Genomic DNA, 21,616 nt, shown 5'->3' on the forward strand with positions numbered 1-21,616 from the left:
TGCTGGGTCTCCTACAGTATGCTGTGGTGGCTTGCTACATAGTAAAAACAGAAGACTCTATGCACAGTGGTTAGGAGTGATGTTCCCTGTCAGGTATTGACACTGGTTAATGTTAGAATTGCAGTGGAATGATGAGCTGTACTCGCTCAGCTGCTGGGACGTGGACATTGCAGCATCCCTGCAGGAGCAGTCCCCATTCCTCCCCCGCAAGGACCAAGATTCTTTCCTGAGGTGAGGACACAATGATTAGACATCACTCACCACAGTCCATTTGTTACTCCGCCTAGTTATAGAATGTCTTTTGCAATTGTGTAAATGAGACACACAAAGCTGTAAATAGATAGCATGACTGTTACTGCTGGTGCATATGGAGGAAAAGTGTTAAGGCATCTGAAGGGAGTGAGGAGGCACTGCCCGCTCAGTGTTAGTGATTTGAGAGGGTGGGTGTCGAGCAGGTGATTGAGTGTTACATATGACCGAGGAGATGGCAGGGCATGGACTTTGAAGGGTTTGTGCAGAAACAGGGATGTTGTGAGAGAGGTGGCAGAGCAGAGTATGATACTATAATAGAGCAGAGAAGATCATAGACCTTTCTGCACTGCAGCTCCGTCCTCTGGAGGTGGCACTAACCTTGGTAATGATCTCTGACCAGCCTGATATCATCTGGTGATGCACCTCTGGTCACCCAGGAAGAGAACATCTCTTCAATACACCACCCCATCCACCAGGACCTTCAGGTCCCCCTCTGAAGTGCCAGCCACCGCTTCTCCATCTCCTTGCCATTTGCTTCCGTGTGGAAGAGCTGCCAAATGTCAGTGCTCTTCCAGATGAGCAGCAGGCATTCAAACATGTTGAGGATACAAAGAATGTTGGTCTTAGGGCAGCTAATTGCTGAGTGGCAAATTGTTCCAGGACTAATACATGGTAAGATGAAGTAGAATTGGATATGATGCATATCATAGGGGAGCAACAACAGTTGGTGATATTCAGCCAGAAAACACTCTGCCTGTGGCAAACATCGCACCCTGATGTAACTTGAACTAAACAAAAAAAGCTGTAAGTTTCAGTTCACAATCCCTTTTTTTATTTTTAGGGAAGGAAAGTGTTTCGTGCAATTGGAGATCATCAAAAATAAAAATGTAATGCTTAGATTTTTAAGTTTAAGCTTCTGCAAAAGCATATAAAGCACACAAATTTTAGCTGCGATTATGAATCGGCATGATTAGGTGACAGTATGGCTTAAATGTGCTGTTGACTTATTTGAAGAATTTTTTTTATACATTTGAGTACTTGAAAATCACTTTTTTTTTGGTGCACCTTGAATTCAGTGTGAATGAGAAAGGTAATTAATGGACATGACCATATTCTAAATCTTAGCAGAATGCTAACTTTTTTTGAACTTCCCTGTTTCTGCATCAGCCTCTTTCACCTCCAAAGGACCTTCTACTGTTCTTGAAGTTATTTCTATTCATGATCCTTTTCTTGGTGAGTTCATGATAGGATATGTAGTGTCTGTTTCTTAATTCCTCCTTCCCCTTGTGTGTGCACAAGCTCCCTGTTTTCTTTCATCTTAATCTCCTCATTTTTCTTTACTCACTCTTCCCCTTATGTTCACTAAGTTTCACTGCGAGATGCTAACTTGTATTGTCTCTCATCCATGCAGATCAATGTGAACTTATGCATACAAGTTCCTTTTCTTCTCCCTTTTATCATTTGCCCTTTCTCATAGACATGTCATCATCCGCACTTTTTCCAATCCTCTTCCCTCATGTTTTTCACACTCTTTCTCTTTATTTCCATCTTTCCGACTCATACATGCCCTCACTCATTTTCCTATACAGTTCTTCAGTTGAAAAAGGACAGCACGGTGGCACAGTGGTTAGCACTGCTGCCTCACAGCGCCAGAGACCTGGGTTCAGTTCCCGCCTCAGGTGACTGACTGTGTGGAGTTTGCACGTTCTCCCCGTGTCTGTGTGGGTTTCCTCCGGGTGCTCCGGTTTCCTCCCACAGTCCAAAGATGTGCAGGTCAGGTGAATTGGCCATGCTAAATTGGCCGTAGTGTTAGGTAAGGGGTCGATGTAGGGGTATGGGTGGGTTGCGCTTCGGCGGGGCGGTGTGGACTTGTTGGGCCGAAGGGCCTGTTTCCACACTAAGTAATCTAATCTAATAACGAAAAAGGTAGAAAAGCTTCATCCTATCTGAAGGTGAGATGAATGAGGAAATTGATTTGGCCTATCTCAATTATTCCAGTCAGAAATATTCTTATGCCCCTCCATTTCTCATTCAGTTCCACAGTTTTCACTTAATTGCTCCAGATGTAATTTTGAACTTCGGCCTCTGGAAGAATTTCTCAATTAGTCATAAATTTATCTTTCTCTTGTTTGAACTTGTCAACTCCAGTCTTCCACTTAGTTTAATTTGAAAGAATGTTGGGCAGCACTTTTCCTCTCCTTTGTATTCTTTCTTGTGATCCATGCTATATGACCCTGACCCTATAATTGCATTTTACTTGTTTTACTTATTGTTACATATTAACCAGTGCAGCATATAGAGTCAGATGTACAGCATGGAAACAGACCCTTTGGTCTAACTCATCCATGCTGACCTGATATCCTAACCAAATCTAGTCCCATTTGCTAACACTTGACCCCATAGCCTCCTTTAAAGCCTTCCTGTTCCGGGATGGACCATTCGCTGCCACCAATTAGCCACTGCCCTTTCACCACAGAGGATGCATTGCCACCGCTCGTTTGCCGCTGAGGACGATTCGCCACCACAAGTGTTTGTAACTCATTTTTATGTATAAACCAATAAAATGATAGTACATATTGATTTTTTTTTAAAAAGTGAAATAAATTTGTTGTATAAATAAAGGGGACTGAAATATTAAAGAACAAGCGGGAGGGAAAACAATCATTACATATATTTCCGGCGGCGAATAGTCTCCAGAGGTCAAACGACCCCAGTGGAGAAACACCGGTGGCGAACTGGCAGTGGCTAACTGGCGGCAACGAATATGCCATGGCGAATCGTCACCAACCCTTCCTGTTCATATCCCCAACCAGATGCCTTTTTAAATGCTGCATTTGTACCAGCCTCCACCACTTCCTCTGGCAGCTCATTCCATACACACCACCCCTTGTGGAAAAAGTTGCCCCTTAGGTCATTGGATTCAAACAGCAAAGGCAGTTACTGTGCAGATTCACTGTCACTTAGCGTAGGTTTCTCTCTGCCACTCATTCATTCACTCACTCATGGTCACTGTGTTTTGTCTGTCTTCCTCCTCTTAAAGTGCTGTTTTGATCTCTTTCTTCACCCCCACCTCCACCCCCCAAAAATTTCCAAAACAATGTAATAGCGTATAAAACAGGAATTGTTGCTCCTGGAATTCAAGGAAATCACCTCTAATACCTCAAAAGGAACCATTCTTACAACTGCAATTTTTTTCCTGTCCTCCATCTTGGATTACCCAGAACCCTATGCAGGGCCTGAAAACAGCTTGGTGGCAATTAGTTGCTAAAAGTAAAGAAATTAAGTAGGAAGAATAATTTTTAAGCTGTAAAGATATATATATTTGAGAAGTTTATTACTGTTAGTATAATGTAAGACTTTGTAAATTAATTAGCAACCAAAGTAAGTCTGGTTCTCAAACTTTTTTCTGGCTGAAACACCTCTTTTCAAATGGATTAGTGGTAATCAGTGGTCCCACATTTAAATGATCATATCAGTTATACAGTAGCTGATGCATTTATTAATTGATTTCTACTGTGCTTACTGACACCTTAAATTCAGTGAACTCTGTTCCAGTGTTCAACATGGCATTAACAAAAGTCAGAGAGCCAAATGGTTATTTACATAATAAAGTCTCATATGACTCTTAGCAAAACATGAATCGAGGAACTGTGTTTAGTGCACTTGCATCAAACCTGTCTCAGGCCACCACTAGTTTGCTTACTCATGGCTACTACTTATTCATTTGAGATCTCTAGGAGGAGGATTTTCTCAATATGCCACACATCTTGAAATGTCCTCTCCTCTCAATCTCTGAATTCTATTCTTCAAGTTACTTTACACTTCCACCCATACCCAAAAGAGCTGCCTGGACTTCCCAGGGTCTTACAGATTCCAGTTTGAGTATAGATAATAACTTCACCAGTACAAATTACTGAATTGAGCAAGTTGGTGCAATTTAGTTGTTGGGGGACTTAGCCATAAGTCATTGATTGCAGATCATTATTTTCAATTTTTTTTTGGAAGCATGAAGCTTTTGGGATTTTCTTACTGTTAAACTAAAGAATACAGGAAGTATTCTCTATTAAGGGAGCATTAATATTTAGCTGAGTGACCTCAGCATCTTTTCCTTGACTTCTCAGATTTTTCTGCTTTCAGTTGTAATATTGGAAATACTAAATGTACCTTCAGTTAGTAAAGGTCAACTAACAGAATTACAGAAAGTCTCATTAAATGCAAGCTTTGAACACTTTTTTGGAAATGTTGTATTGGAAATCATCTGTGGGAATAATTGGTAGACAATTCATTCGAAAGAATTAGTTCTGTTGATCGGATTAATGAGGAAAATTGCAACCTTTTTTCTTCCAGAAATATAATTTATAGATTTGCTCAAATAACTGAAATTTTTGAATTGAGTTTATGCATTAGTGTTCAGCTTCCTGATCTGACTCTGAAGGGTGTATTTTCGTGGCAAACTTTTTTTTAACTTTTTTAGCTGGTACAGTACTTACCTGTAGTACTGATTTTGTGTAATGTTAGAAGCATTATCCTTGGAAGCAACTTTACAAATGGGACTCTTCAGGCTGATTTGCCAAATATTTTTAAAACCATACTATTTCTATTTGAAGGAAAGCCGAGAATTCCCCTTGAAGATGCTACTGTCTCAAATAATATCACCAAAAACTGAGACTGCTTCTTTTAATTGTTTTGGGGATTTTTGAAAATGGAAAATGTCTGTTCCATTTCAAAAGTCATCAATTTATTATAATAAACTTTTGTGACATCTTCAGGGTCTGATGTATACGTAAAGTTGATCACTGTCTTGCTCATGCCTTTGCTTACATGCTTTCTCTTTCTTGTGAGTTGCACGCACACACTTGCACTCCTCGTGCACGTTTGCAACCACCTCCCTGCTCTCTGTATCTTCCTGTGTTTTTTTCCATGGTGTTGTTAATAATGACTCTATGTTGAACTTTTACATTTTAGGTTTTGCTCCTCAACCAGCCCCACAAATGATGGTTCCATCATCAACACTGAATGTGGACTTTGATTCTGTGTTTGGATCCAAATCAGGCCTCGGTGATGCCAAGAATGCAAGCGGTAAACACCAAGTGTTAATTTGCATTACCAGCCTTAAATCCTTCCATATGTAGTAAATTGCAGTAAGTAATAGTGTGGTAAAATAGTTGGTATACTGTAGCCAGTTAAATACATATTAAAGCACTTGACATTCTTCATTCTTTGGGTAGGGCAACTGAATTGTCTTTTGTTCAGCTGCCAAGAAACATAAACCAATATTTTTGACTATGCGGCACCCACTTTATCTTTTTTGGTGAATGTTATGGACAGGACCAAGCTCCCAATTTAGTTGACACATTAGATGCATCCCTAATTGCAAATACAGAGGAACCTTGATTTATCTAAATATCGGATTATCTGAAGGTGATCTCAAGGTCCTGATAGAAACATTACGCCAAAGAGCTGTTTCAGCCCTGATCACTTCTTTTGTTTACAGGTACAATGATTTCAATGAGCAGAGTTCATTTTTAATGCTGCCAACAACAGTCCTGGACAGTCCAGGTACTGTCTCTAAATGACTGGTCTCCCGCCTTCCCCCTCTCCCCCCACTTTACCTTGAGTTTTACACAGGGGTGTACCTTAAATGCCCCCACTTCCCTAGATAATCTCTCCAACATTGTTCTGTACAGGACAAGAGTGGGAACTTGTCAAAAAGGTGTGTGTATGTTTGGGGACTTACCCCACAAAGGCAGCAGCAGTCTTACTGTTGGTGTACAGTCTGGTTGCCCTGGAGGTGGGGGGTGCGGACAAGGGAGCAGGGTTGGGAGCAGAAGGGCGGGGGCAGGTGGGGTGGGAGTAGACAGGAGGTGGGATCTCGTGCACGGTGTGCTTTTGCCTAGTCTCCTGAATGGGGAGCAGACGTCACAGAAAACTGAGCCCCAGAAGAAATCAATTCACCAAATAATCAATTATCCGAGTGAAGTAGTGCCTGACCATCTCATTCAGATAATCAAGGTTCCTCTGTAGTACAGAGTCAGAGATATATAGCACCGAAACAGACCCTTCGTTTGAGCTCATCCATACTGATCAGATATCCTAAATAAGTCTAGTCCCATATCCCTCTAAACCATTCATATTCACGTACCCAGCCAGATGTCTTTTAAATGTTGTAATTATACCAGCCTCTACCACTACTACTGGTAGCTCAGTCATACACCTACCACCCTCTGCATGAAAAAAGTAGGCCCCTTTTTAAATCTTTCCCCTCTCTCCTTTTAAACATATGCCCTTTAGTTTTAGACTCTCGCACCCCAGGAAAAGACCTTGTCTACTTATTCTATCCATGCCCACCATTATAAACCTCTAAGGTCACCCTTCAGCCTCCGCTCCAGAGAAAATAGCCCCATTCTGTTTAGTCTCTCCCTGTAAATTGTAAATTTTTCTGAACCCTTTCAAGTTTCACAGTATCCTTCCTGTAGCAGGGAGACCAGAATTGCATGCAGTATTCCAAAAGTGGCCTAACCAATGTTCTGTACAGTTGCAATATGACCTCCCAACTCCTATACCCAATGCACTGGCCAATAAAGCAAGCAAAGTCTTCACTATCCTATTTACCTGCGACTCTACTTTCAAGGAACTATGAGCCTGCACCCCAGGACTTTACCATTAAAAGTGCAAATCCTAACCTGATTTGCCTTTCCAAAATGCAGCATCTCCCATTCATCTAAATTGAACTCCCATCTGCCACTCCTCAGCCCACTGACTCATCTGATCAAGATTCCATTGTACTCTAAAATAACCTTCTTGGCTGTCCAGTATACCTCCAATTTTGGTATCATCTGCAAACGTACTAACCATACATACTATTCACATCCAAATCATTTATATAAATGATGAAAAGCAGTAGACTAGCACTGATCTTTTGTGGCACACTGGTCATAGGCCTCCAGTCTGAAAAGCAACCCTCCACCACCACTATCTCTCATACCTTCGAGTCAGTCCTGTATCTAAATTGCTAGTTCTACCCCTCTTCCATGTGAACTAACCTTGCTAACCAGTCTACCTTGAGGAACCTTATTGAACGACTTACTGAAGTCCATGTAGATCATGTCTGCCATGCTGCCCCCTCCAATCCTCTGTTATTCTTTCAAAAACTCAATCAAGTTAGTGAGAATTGTTGACTATCCCTAATCAGTCCTTGCCTTTCCAAATACATGTAAATCCAAATATCAGAATTTCCTCCAATAACTTGCCCACCACTGATGACTGGCTCACTGGTCCATAGTTCTCTGGCTTTTCTTTTACCACCTTTCTTAAATAGTGGAACCACGTTAGCCAACCTCAAGTTTTCCAGCACCTCATCTGTGACTGTCGATAATAGAGATCTCAACAAGGAGCTCAAAAATCCCTTCCCTAGCTTCCCACAGAGTTCTAGGGTACACCTGATCAGGTCCTGGCCATTTATCCACCTTTGTTTTTAGACATCCAGCACAATCACCTCTGGTAATATGGTCATTTTTCAAGATATCACGATTTCCCCACAGTCTATAGTTTCCATGTCCTTCTCCACAGTGAAGACTGATGCAACATACATGTTTAGTATGTCCTCCATCTCCTGCAGTTTCACATGTAGGCAGTCTTGCTGATGGTTAAGGGGCCCTATTCTCTCCCTCTTTACCCTTTTCTATTTGATGTATTTGTCGAATCCCTTTTGGATTCTCCATAACCCTATTTACCAAAGTTATCTAGTGTCCCCTTTTTGCCTTCCTAATTTCCCTTTTAAGTATACTCCTACTGTCTTTATTCTCTAAGGATCTGCTTGATATCTGCTGTCCATACCTGACATATGTTTCTTTCTTTTTTTCTTAATCAAAACATCAATTTCTCTAATAATGCAGCATTCCCCACACCTACCAGCATTGTCCTTCACCCTAACAGGAACATACAGATTATGAACTCCATTTCATTTTTGAAGGTTTCCCATTTTTCAAACATCCCTTTACTGGTGAATATCCACCCCAAATCAGCTTTTGAAAGTTCTTGCCTAATACCATCAAAATTGGCCCTTTAACATTTAGATCCAGTATGTTCTTTTCCATCCCTATTTAAAAACTGATAGAATTATGGTAACTGGTCCTAAAGTGCTCATCCACTGACACCTCAGTCACTGCCCTGCCTTTCTTCCCAAGAAGATTGGCAGGATGCTTTAAGAACCCAGCAAGCTATGCAGTATCAGGAGGTCACGTCAACATTTTGAGGAATAACCCTTCAGGAATGGAAATAGGGGGAGGGAGAACTGGAGATAAATTGGAGGGAGAGGGAGGGTTTTAGATATGGCGAGGGGCCAAAATGGAGGTATTGATAGGTGAACACAGGTGGTGGATATGACCTGGTTGGTCAGTCGATGGGAGGAATGAATCTGGCTGGTAGCTGGAAGGACACCAGTGGGGCTGGGCAGGGAATTGGTGAAAGGTTATTTGAAATTGGAGAACTAACTTACTTTCGACTTCTCTGATTCCAAATAATCTTCCCACCCTTTCCCCAACTCTCCTTTTTTTTATAGCCACACCTCCTCCATCCATTCTACCTACCGACCCTTCCTTCAAGCTACCAACCAGATTCATTCCTCTCAGCAACCAACTAGGTCATAATCACCTAATCGGTACCTCACAATTCCACCCTTCTCCCCACACACAACCTTTTTTTTTTCCCCTGTTCCACCCCCATTCATCTGCAGTACTTCTACCATACCTCCATCCCTGAAGAAGGGTTGTACCTGAAATGTTGACTTCTCTGTCTCTGTCGAGCTTGCTGTGTTCTTCAAGCCTCCTGCCTGTCTACTTTGGATTCTAGCATCTTAAGGTTTTCTTTTTGTTTCTAACTTATTTCTCCAAGAGTAGGTCAAGTTTTTGAACTTTCTTTCGTAGGTACATCCACATACTGACTCCATTTTCTTGTACGTACTTAATAAATTCCTCTCCATCTAAACCCTTAACACTATGGTAGTCCCAGTCAGTGTTTTGAAAGTGAAAATTCTCTACCATAACCACCCTATTATTTTTACAGATAAATTTGTAAGGCGATTTCAGTTGTTTCTCCATTCCCCACTGACAAAGTGGAGGTGATGTGGGGAGGGGTTCTATAGTACAACAAGGTAATCATTTCTTTCTTATTTCTCCGTTCCACCCAAATAACTACCCTATAGTATAGCATCTATACCATGGAACACTTTGAGCTGCCAATCCTCTCCATCCTTGACCCACATTTCTGGAATTGCTATGATATCACAGTCCCATGTTCCCAACCATTCCCTGAGTTTATCTGCCTTAGCTGTAGGCCTTCTGCATTGAAATAAATGCAGTTTAATTTCAGTCCTACCTTTTGTTCTCTGCTTTGTCTCTGGCTGGTTTACTTCATTTTCTCAGATATACCAGCCTCCGACGAATCTGATCTCTTTCCTCACTATCTTCCCCGGGTACCACTGATTTTTGGATCAGGTTGTCATTTTTCTACTTTTGAGTCACTTCCCTACAATACTTTTAGCTGTAATACTGTGAGATGGAATGGCCTGTGAAATCTAGTAACGCATCCATTATGGTCAACAAATATTCATTTCTACTTTTTAGGTAGTGGTCCTTTCTAATCCATTAAAATTCTTGCAAGAGGTTTTTCAGATGTAGGAATGGGTATTAAGGGTACTGGTTTTACCCTTGAGGTTTTTCTAATTACCTGACATCTGGTAAAATTCAGCCACATCTCTACGCAATACGGGCTAATTTTGTTTTCTACTTTGCCTTGAGTTTTCCTTCAAAATGATGACCTATGATCATTTCACATGCTACTGGCAACGCCATCTTTCTCTAAGCCACCAGTTTTCCAACTTGATGAACTTCTGCTTCTTTTCCATCTGCCTGAATATGTAATAATCTCCATTTTCTCATCAAGACTTTAAGCTAGTAGAATTCTGGGATGCACTCATTCTTTTGTATGCTTTTTGATACAACTGCTTTAGATTTTCATCTTTTTGTTATTCACCTAGCTTCTCTTGTCCTCTACCAACTTGTTTCTTTTTTCCCCCCCAACCAATTGATCAAATATAGTTTCTGATGATTGAACTTCAAGTTCCCTATCTTTGATTTTTCCTCCTGTTTCAACCTATGGCTTTGTGACCTTGTTACCATACACAGGAAAAATCACAGGCTATACTTCCTGTAGTACCCCAGTTGTCTGATTTATACGTGCCCTCTCTTCCCAAAAAAAAAACTGACTTTTCACAAGTGGACATCACTCTAACTTGTGATCCACCTATATAATTGCCAACAATAAACTGTATTTCCGAAACTGGGAATGTATCTATTACTTCTACCACCACTTTGCCGTTTTTCACCAGATTCTCCAACCTCCCTTTTATATAATGGAACATTGCTGTTCTCACCATAAATTCCACATATCACCAACACTTCTGGTAGTACTTCTGAATTACATATCTCCTCATCTTTCACCAAAGATTTGACTTGCTCCCATATCTCTCAAACTTTTAATTCCTTTATCTTATCCTCTGGCATAAATAAGTAAACCTTACCCCATGCAATAAAATTCTTTTGGAGACTTAGTACATTCTTCTCAACCAACCCCTGACCAGGTTGCACATTTTCTTGCAGCCAAACATAATTTTATGAACCAGCTCCATCTGTCATTGCTGCTGCTAATCTTGCAGTGTCAACTCTCTCTGGGTGTATAGTGGCTCAGTGGTTAGCACTGCTGCCTCCTAGCACCAGGGACCCAAGTTCAATCCCAGCCTCTGGTGACTATAGGTGTGGAGTTTTCACATTTTCCCAGTGTCTGCGTGCGTTTCCTCCTGGGTGCTTCAATTTCCTCCCACAGTCAAATGATGTGCCAGTTAGATTGATTGGCCATGCTAAATTGCCCATTAGTGTTCAGGGATGTGTAGGTTAGGTGCATTAGTCAGGGTAAATATAGGATATGGGAGTGGGTCTGGGTTGGTTACTCTTCAGAGGGTGGGTGTGGGCTTGTTGGGCCGAAGGGCTTGTTTTCACACTCCGGATTCTAAGACTGATGTGCTCTTCCACCTGAGTTCTCTACTTCCAGAAGTGAATCTTTGAACTCCTCCAAAATAATTGTCACTATAGGAGTATTATTTTAAAATCTATTTTCAAAGCCTTTATCCACCTATCAAAACTATTTTGTTTGATCTTTTCAAACTCCATGCATGTTTTGACCAGGTTCCCTCCTTCGATTACTAAAACATCTATAGGCTTTTGGCACTCTTTCATAATACACAAAATGGCTTTTTCACCACCTCATACTCCCCAAATACCCCTCTGTTTGGATCAACAATACCCACATGGTCACTAGCCAATTCATTTGTTTAGCCACTTTCTCAAATTAAATGAAAGTCTTTTACATCCTTCTCTAGCTTAGACCATGCTTGGACATATTGAAACAGATCCCCTGCAGGCCTTTAGCTACAATAGAATTGTTCTTCATCACTGTTCTTATTACTACTTCCACCTTTTCACACCTACCTCTGCCATTTTAAGTTGACTTTGAGTTTTCGGTCTCTCGGTTCCCACAAGAGCCCCTAACTTTTTTTATGCAACAAACCAAATTCCTCACAAAATATATAAGGAAGATAACCTGGACTCCAACTTTTTTCCTCCTTTTTAAAGGCAAGTATAAGGTGTAATGTTCCAGATGCAATTTGATGGGTCAAACAGGCTTGAAGCAAAACAGTGTCTGTAGTTTAAGAATAAATAAAAGCAATTACCTTAACTGTAACTCTATTGAAATAATTAACTAGATAATATACATGTTTACTACCACTGATTAACTGTTCCAAAATAGTAACATCCCATAAACTGGTTCAAGTACATAATTCTTTTGAAATTTGCATCACATTTCCAAGTTTGGATTCTCCCAAGTCCATTAGGGCCAAATTAGATTAGATTAGATTACTTACAGTGTGGAAACAGGCCCTTCGGCCCAACAGGTCCACACTGCCCCGCCAAAGCGTAACCCACCCATACCCCCACATCTACATCTACCCCTTACCTAACACTACGGGCAATTTAGCATAGCCAATTCATCTGACCTGCACATCTTTGGACTGTGGGAGGAAACCGGAGCACCCGGAGGAAACCCACGCAGACACGGGGAGAACGTGCAAACTCCACACAGTCAGTCGCCGAGGCGGGAATTGAACCCAGGTCTCTGGCGCTGTGAGGCAGCAGTGCTAACCACTGTACCACCGTGCCGCCCTAATACTATGGCTATTGTCTTCCAGTTGAAGAAACTAACTTTTTTTGCTCCAGTAAAGTTCTGTAGGCATGGAATCTGGAATCAGGGTAGACAGGGTGGCTAAAATTTGTGATTAGCATATTTGCCTTTATTGTTTAGACCTTTTGAGTATAGGGGTTGGGACGTCATGTTGAGGTTGTATGGGATGTTGGTGAGATCTCTTCTGGTGTATTGTGCATTGCTCTCATTACCCTGTTATAGGAAGGATATTATTAAATTGGAGAAGGTTCAGAAAATATTTACCAGGAATCTGAGAAAGGTCGACTGAAATTCTCGATTTTTGAAATGTGGACTGGAAAATATTTTTAGTGTATAAGTGTATTGCCATTATAAGTGGACCACATTAACAATATTAAGAATGTTGTTTCAGAATGTGAAAACTATATTCAAAGAAAGTATTTTGGAGTTTGTTGCCGGAGTGTTTCCCTTATTTGTTGCATGGAGTTTTGATATTAATTCAACTTTCTCCTTACTTTACATGCAACAACTCTGGGTTGATGTCATCTTGCTGAATGAATGGGTAAGTTGAATTTCATTGACTAATTGAGTTTAGATAGCTAGAGACATGATTTTTATATCCTGTTCTTATTGATAATACATTAAAAATTGTAAACCTTCTATGACCTCTTTCCATTTGTGTCGGACTCTTTCTCTTTGTCAATATAATGTATTGCTGTAGACCGTCTAAAAGTTTGTTCTACTTACAATCTGTTCTCTGATGATACAGTGGTCTTAATACTGTCTTTAGATTGAGAGATGAGACATATGCTATATGTCTCTGTTAGGATCTTGTCAGGATTGTGAGAAAGTCAACAGGTATTGACATAGGATTTGCTTAGGAATTTGAATTTTCCAATAGGTTGATGCTCTGGATTGGGACACTCTGTAAATGTATCAGACATTGATCTCAAGGCGGACATTTGGGCTAGACGTATGGGGCTTACCTGTGTACTTATTCTGGAAATGTTAAATTGTTCAATATGTGGTATAACAGCTGTAGAGCTTCTCAGCTCACCATACAACACTCCTTTTTTCCATCTCTCCTCCACCTCCCACCCCACCCTGCCAATTCCCCAAAATACACTCACAGTCAGTTATTCTTGCATATTCTCATCCATTCATTAACCCACACACATCCATTGAAACACTTGGACCTTTTTAAAAGCTTAACTGATTATGTCAGCTACTCCTCTCCTCCTTCTCACAACCCTACATGTGCTGGACGGATTAAGGAAATCCTGCATTTCTGGTTTTATTTCAGCCTGGATCTGAAGATCCTGAAAGAAATGAGCAGTGTTGTTCAATCAGTGCAAACTTCATGGCCTACCGGAAGATCCAGGCTAATATTTCTTTTGATTTGTTTTGCCTCACCCATTGAACAAATTTGTCCTAACCAATGTTTATTCAGCAGTTAGGTCATAAACGTTGTATCACTGAGCTGCCAGTTGGTTTCAGGAAAGTAAAGTCACTGCATCTTGAAGCCTTAAAGGAATGTGCATGCCAGCAAAATAAAGCACTCTAATTGACACTAGAATAGTATGCTATTTTGGCTGAGGGATTGAAAACTGCTAGAGTTTGACAATTAACAAGCCAGATACAGCAATAGGTGGTTAGAACAGTTCTGTATCAGTTGTACTCAACCCTGAAATAATGAAGACCCACCAAAACAAAGTAGGACAGAATGACGGACATTTGATATTTTAGCTAAGCATTAGAACATGAAGATAAAAATGGTTGATGAAATCTCAGTGATGGTAACCTCATCAAATTGAGGAATTTAGGCTACACTGTTGAAGTCCAAAAATGCTGTTGTAAAATCTTGAGCAAGGAGTTCTTTTTATAACCATTTACTGAGAGAATTATGATTTGAAGGAGGATTGGAAGGCTGCAAGAAATGTTTCAGGTAGCTGTAAATATTAGGGTCAAAATTAAATGTTAGGCATGAATATGGATAGGAGATGTAATGAAAAGAAAATGAGAGAGAAGATAAAAGGAGGCCAAAACAATGCGGGTTGTTTAACAGGAAAACAAGTTCACATCATACACGTCTCCTTGCATCCTGACCATCTCCTAACGATCATCTATATCTTATGCAAGATCGTTTTCTACATGCACAATCGTGTATTAATTGATTGTAAATTATTTTGCATTTGTAACAGCGACTTAATATTGCAACAGATGTTGTCCAAAGAGACACAGCGTTCTCATAACTAGACTGCTTAGTACAAGCTAAACTGCAAATCACATTATTAAATCATATATTATAATAGTTTAAACTACAAAACAACCTACCAGACAGCACAACTAATAATGTATTGTACATTTGTTCCTTTGAGCATTTGAGTCAATTTGTTGTCCAAGAAACTCTTGCAAATGCATTCTGATCATGTGCAACTCATTAATTTTCCTCATCCTGAATATATGGCAGTAGAATGAGAATTTATATGTTGAACTAATTTTAATAACATTTAAACCAATTGCATCTTAATGAATAGGTATTTGTAACAGTTCCACTTCAATAAGTGAAAATGCCAAACTTTGTTAATGTTGATTTGGAGATGCTGGTGTTGGATTGGTGTGTACAAAGTTAAAAATCTCACAACACCACCAGGTTATAGTCCAACAGCTTTAAATGAAAGCACTAGCTTCTAGAGCGCTGCTCCTTTAATCAATTCTGGGACTGACACAATTTATAGCAAATCCTGTGTCTAGTAATTATGTACTCCACAACCACCTGATGAAGGAGCAGTGCTATGAAAGCTAGTGTTTCCAATTAAACCTGTTGGACTATAACCTGGTGTTGTGATTTTTAACTTTTGTTAATGTTGTCTTTCAACACTATCAATTTTTGGGGTTGGGTGAGTCCAGTTTCTGTACACAGCCTTAAATGTTTGAGTGGCAATTTTAAACTATTGTTTAAAGCCTTTTGAAGTCCACATATATATCTCTGCTTCAATTACATGCAGTGTGTTAAATTAAACCTTGCGGACAAAAATGTTTCTGAAGCAGTTGAACTACTATTTGGAACATTTTGCATTGTCCAGAAAGTAATGAAATTTGGCGCTTAGAAAGATTGATTATATGAACAGACGTTGTCTTACCTTTTGTGACCTTTTTTATTTTCTTTCCAAGGTTTGATCAACTAGGTGAAATATTAATGCCACAATCAACTTCACTTGCCAAAGATGAAACACCGCCAGTGAGCCAGCAAAACAACAAACTACTAGCAAATGACTTGGATTCATCCCTTGCCAACCTTGTGGGCAGTATGTATTCGAAAGCAAACCAGTTTCTTGCTATTAAGAACAGCTGTAGAGGATTAGATGAGTGATTTATGGCTAAGACTTTCTAATTCAATATTGTGATTCTTGTATATATTGAAATTTTCTTATTCTAAAATGTAATCATTTATAAAGTTTATATATAAACCACTATCTACCATCCTCCTGTCTAAAGAACCACCGCTTACCATTACATGCAGTTTCCTGTCCTTGATCCACTTTTTTAAACTCATGCTGACACTGGTCCTTTTATTCCATTGGTTTTAAATTTTGTGAACCAATGTTTGAAGTGCTACTTACTTACTTTTTAAGAAGCAATTGGTACTGTAAATAACATTTGTTATATTCCCTTCCTCAACTTTCCCTCACTTTTTTGGAAAATAAAAAAAAATCTGCCATTTGGATTTCCAACTTCTTTGTATCTCCTACCTGTCCCTCCGAAAGTTTAAGTTGTAAGTGATTTCATTGTTCATAGTATCCTCTCCCATCTAACAGTCTAATGCAGGATCAGTATGAGTATCCACTAAACTGACACATCATGCTGATGCTTGAGGGAACTTTTGCACTGCAGAGCTTGACATAAATGGATTATGAAGGATGCTGAACCAAACTTCTGTATTTGCCTCCAGTTTGGCTCGTCAGATGCAGTCCTTCAAAAATTTGCAAGTCTTTTTTCCGGTGTCCTTGTACTTTTTGTACTGGCTAAATTGATGTGGTAAATGTGGCCTGCGTGTCCAAGTCAAATTTTCTGTAGGTTGGTCTCCATGTTCAGGCCCACTCAATGAATGGTCACTGTTTTCTCCTGCCATTATGAGAATTCAAAGAACTAATGTCTTTGGAAGACTTCCAAAAGCTAGATTTGATGTCTGTTCGAATCAAAGATTGTGTGATACAACTGGTTGGTAAGGATGATTTATTTGGTACAGTCTGTTAATCTTCAGCTTAATACCATGCTGCTTCCAGACGCAATAATGGAGTTGACCATGGACAAAAATTCAGACATGAAACTGTTTTTTCCCCTTCTTTGGCATTTGGGAAAGGTAGATCAAACTGCAGACTTGCATCATAGTTTGTTACAAAATCTAATACAATGGTTACTACTTGCTTGAAGAATTTACCCAACAAGCAACATTTTATTTCATCATATTCTTTGTTGGGATGTTCACACTTAATATTTGACCCCCCCCCCCTCACCAAAAAGCCCTGATTTTCCTTCTGTTGCCTCTGGCCTTTGTTGGAACACACCTAGCCTATATTGAAACAATCTTAAACTTTTGTCTGTCAATCTTTAATGTAGCTTGGGTGCTTTGCGAAGAATTGTGGAGGAGTGAGGGAGTGTTTGCAGCTTTTGATTATTTGACTCACCATGCCTGTGCTGGTGAAGCTATCAAATTAGTTCAGCTCCCCTATTCTTGTCTCAAGTCTGAATGATTGTTCTTCAAGTATTTATCTAATTCCCTCCTTGAAAGTTATTACATTTCCTTCAAGTTCTCTGTGGAAAAATATAGAACACTGTTCCGCTTAAACATGAGGCTACACAGCAGTCTGAAAAATAAGTAGATCATTCTCAACTTCATTCTTCAGGAGAAACATACAGATTAATTCCAGCAGTATGTAATGATTTTAACATTTGAAAATCCCATAGACAAAATTGTGCTTTGAGGTTCCCAGTACCATGAAATTTAAAAGGGAACATTGCTCAAAGTAAAAGAAGTAACTGACTGCACAGCAGAGGTGAATGTAAACTGTACTTATCGCTGATCCCTGAATTCAAGTATGTTTGCAAATTATGAACTGGAGAAAAGTTTCAGGGAACAAGTATTTGCATCCCACTATTTTTTCCAGTGTAACATGCCCATAAAGGGAATCGGTTAGTTAGCAATATCTAATGTGAAAAGAACTCGCTTTTATAAAGCGCCATTGGTGTTACCAGAATATCAAAATGTACTTCAGTCACTTTATTTCCTTCTGAAGCATAGTCATTGTTCTAAGGGAAACAACCAATTGTGCCAACCAATTTTTACTAGCAAAATCCCACAAACAACAATGGGCTAATGCAGAATTGAAATATTGCAAAAGTTGGAATGTGAAATAAAAACATGATTTTAAACAAAACTGGCCTATTTGAGAAGTATTAAATTCACATTTTAAGTTCGATGATCTTTCATCAGAACTGGTTCATCGCGGACTTGATCTACAGTGTTCTGTTGCTATACCATAGCTATTTCACAGAATTAATCTGTTTTTAAAAATAATTTCCAAATCGATCAGCTGTTTTCTGCAGTGTCTATTGTGATGCTAATTGAGTGGACAATTGGCTATTGATGTTGCAGTGACGTTTTGTTTTTTTCATAGATTTGAATTTCGTAGGAACCCCATTGAAAAGGTAAAGACCTCCAATATTTATCAATTCTACTGGTTCAGAAAATGGAATTTAACAGGGGTCACGCAATACAGGATAATAAGAGGAACCGGGTTTGTTTGATCTTTCTTCATAGCTCAACTTCACCTGCCAAGCATGATAAATCTCAAATTTCTATTGCAACTTCTTGCTTTCCCACAATAGAAACTAAACTCAGACTGAAGGGGTGCAACAATTCCCTTCCAGAGAGAGAGGTTAAAAAAAAACTGGTAAATTGGAACTTGCCTCTATGACACTTTCCAACATTGCTCAAAGTAAAAGAAGTAACTGACTGCACAGCAGAGGTGAATGTAAACTGTACTTATCGCTGATCCCTGAATTCAAGTATCTCGAGTGCTCATCTCTTCCTTGCACTACTCACTCTGCCACCGTCTGTGAACAATTCCCTTCCCTACTGCTGAATATTGTAGGACCTTTTTTTTAGTGGGACTACAGTCTTTCCTGTTGAACAATATGTAGATTTCCCCGCACTGATCCATTATGTATGTTTGGATATCGCATGTATTTTCCTTTTAGTGAAATCTATTTCCACATGAAAAGGAGCCCTTTTTTTTTGGCTACACATACACTGGGAAATGAATATCAAAATACTTTAAGAGCAGCATTTCTCATGTGAACTTTTTTGGTCAGTGGCTATCTGATATTTATGAAAACCTGGAGATACATATAAATGTGTCTGTGTACAGAAACATATTTTGAGGAAATCCAGTTTTTTCAGGCAGCTTTTCCTTTCTGGTTTTAATTGTCAGTGAATTTAGCTGTCTAGTTAATCAGAAGTATTGCAAAATTGCAGTCAGTTTTTTCATTTGTTCATGAGATATAGGAATTGCTAACAGGAAGTATTTATTGCTTATCCATAAATGCTTTTGAGGTGATGGTTGTGAGCTGCCATCTTGGTTTTTTTTTACAGTCCTATTGAGGCGGAAGTTCCAGATTTTTCATTTAATGACATGAAAGAATAGCAACAAATTTCAAAGGAAGGATGTGTGTGGCTTTGAGGAGACCATGCGGTGATGGTCCCATTTGCTTATCAAGTGTTTGTTTTCGGTGGTGATTTAGTGGGGTACTGTTGAAGGAATCTAAGGATTCCTTCACTGATCTACAGTGCACTAATGTTGGTCAGTGTTTAAGGTAGTGGATGGGTTATCAAATGAGCTGCTGTGTCCTAGGTAGTAGCAAGCATTGGTATTATTCAAGCTGTATACTGAATTGCAAAATTATTATAGTGCATAATAAGGCCAGTTATCTCACTGTATCTGCACTTGCTCTTCGAGAGCATTTCAGTTACTGCCTCACTTAGTTCACACATCCAGAAACAGGAGTGTATTCTGCCACATGCCTGACTTGTGCCTTTATAAATAGGATTTGGAGGATCAGGAGGGGAATTAGTAACTAGACTTTTCAGCTCCTGATCTGACTTAGTAGCCACAGCATTTGTGGGGTTGAACCAGTTGGGATTACCACTGGTCAGAAACCTTAGGGAATTGGTGGTGTTTCAGTAACAGTGGTGCCTAGGATGTCCTCTTTTTGCTGGAGATGGTCACTGCAATAAATGTTCAGTGCCTTTTTTTCAGCCTGGTCTTTGCATGGAATAGTGAACGGCATCATTTTCTAAAAAATTGCACTCTGCAGTCATAAGTGAGCATGTTTTGTTTGGAGCCAAGTAGCTATGTGACCTGGGTTAAGCAGTTGAGTTAGTGATACAAATTTGATATCAATATCATACCTTAGTACTTTGCATCTCCAACTGATGAAACCATTAGTCAGTTTCAGCAGCAGCAATTGTTTTTATTCTCACAACCAAATGCCTTGTAGCAGGCATTATTCCACTTCTCATTCTTTGTTTAAAAAAATTTCCTCTTAGAGTAAATTTTTTTTGGGGTGGGACAATTCTCGCAAAACAGTTTGCATTATGTCAGTCACCTTCAAGTAAACTGTCTCATGCCATCTATCTGGCATATTTGTCACTAATTTAATATTCAAGTGAGAGGCTTTGGTGAAGGTATTGTGCCCGATGGAACTGTCTCTAGAATGCGCCAGTAGCAAGTGTATTTTACCAAATCCTATTTCCTGTAACAGCTTTTCCTTTTTTTTTTTAAAAACGTGAATCGACCTAGACGACTCTTCCTGGATTTTGTCCACTTGCTGGAGAAACCTTCAGTTCCTTTAAAATGCCCACCTCGAACATAGGTGCTCCTATGTTCTGCAAATTGTGATTGGCATCCACATGCCAATTGTTGCATTGTCTTCTGGTTCCAGAAGTTGCTGCGATACGTGTGCCTTGGAGTTCTGTGCTGCCAGCCAGAAAATCAGAGGGAACACTGTCCACAATAAGAAATAATGGATTGCAAACTGGAACAAATGACCACAAGAATAAACATTCTAACCTAGGACTACAGGATGCAACAAATAGGGAGGTATTACTGCCACTGTACATTAGTGAGATCACACCTACACTATTGCATACAATTACTTGAAGGATGTAGTTGTATTGGAGGAGGTTTGCTCGATTGATTTCCAGATGAGATTTATCTTATGAGAGATTGAGCAGCTAAGCTTTTAAACTCCAAGGAGTATAGAAAAGGAGATCCTATCTAATTGATATACGAAAGAGATCGACAGAGTAGACTTGGAGTGTTTCCTTGTGTGGCAATCTAGAATGAGAGGCTTTCCTTTTAGAATAAGGGATAGCAGATTTAAAATAGATGAGGAGAAATTGCATCTCTAAGGGTCATGAACATACCTTAGGGAGTGGTGTATGCTGGGACATTGAGTAAATTTAAAGAGGGGATAGATGGACAATTTTTTTAATTTTAGTGCATTGAAGGGTTATGTAGAGCAGGAGGAAAGTGGAGTTGAGGCTGAGATGAGATCGGCCAATGATCTCACTATATGGTGGAGCAAGCTCAAAGGGTTGAATTGCTACTGCAACCCCTAGTTCATATGTAAATAGTGTGGTGTAAACTATTGATAGCCATCTCTGGGTTTTTTTGTCAAAGCTGATCTTTTTGTTTCATGCTTAGAATGGATCAGCAATGGACCCAGAGTGGAGAAAGGAAATTAACAGGAGGAACAAACTGGCAGCCAAAGACCACTACGTCGACATCCTGGAGTGCCATGCCAATGAATGTACCAGGAATGGTATGTTTAGAACTGCTTGAATATATTCTGTGAACTAAAATACTGTTAGAAACCCAATATATTTTGAATTCAGCAAGTGTCTGTTTCTAGTAACAATCAATAACTGGTGTTTCATAACTTTAGTGATCTCTATTTGCATTAACTTAAACCAAAATAGTGTCTGATCAGAAGTGGACAGGTTTGAATCATCCAGAACCAAATCAAT

At 39.6% G+C, this 21,616-nt stretch overlaps 1 protein-coding gene across 6 annotated transcripts in view; it reads left to right on the plus strand.

Moving 5' to 3' along the window:
* The window catches only part of LOC140495924 (phosphatidylinositol-binding clathrin assembly protein-like), a 166,028-nt gene that overhangs the window by 133,054 nt on the left and 11,358 nt on the right, over nucleotides 1-21,616 (plus strand). For all 6 annotated transcript variants that reach the window (XM_072595222.1, XM_072595227.1, XM_072595225.1 and 3 more), the window contains 4 exons: nucleotides 5,218-5,331; nucleotides 15,714-15,833; nucleotides 18,204-18,234; nucleotides 21,294-21,411. In XM_072595222.1, the coding sequence (XP_072451323.1) occupies nucleotides 5,218-5,331; nucleotides 15,714-15,833; nucleotides 18,204-18,234; nucleotides 21,294-21,411 (383 nt within the window). The remainder of the gene's footprint in view (nucleotides 1-5,217; nucleotides 5,332-15,713; nucleotides 15,834-18,203; nucleotides 18,235-21,293; nucleotides 21,412-21,616) is intronic.

This window comes from Chiloscyllium punctatum, chromosome 25, assembly GCF_047496795.1.
Source record: "Chiloscyllium punctatum isolate Juve2018m chromosome 25, sChiPun1.3, whole genome shotgun sequence".
In the NCBI taxonomy this organism is placed as follows: domain Eukaryota; kingdom Metazoa; phylum Chordata; class Chondrichthyes; order Orectolobiformes; family Hemiscylliidae; genus Chiloscyllium; species Chiloscyllium punctatum.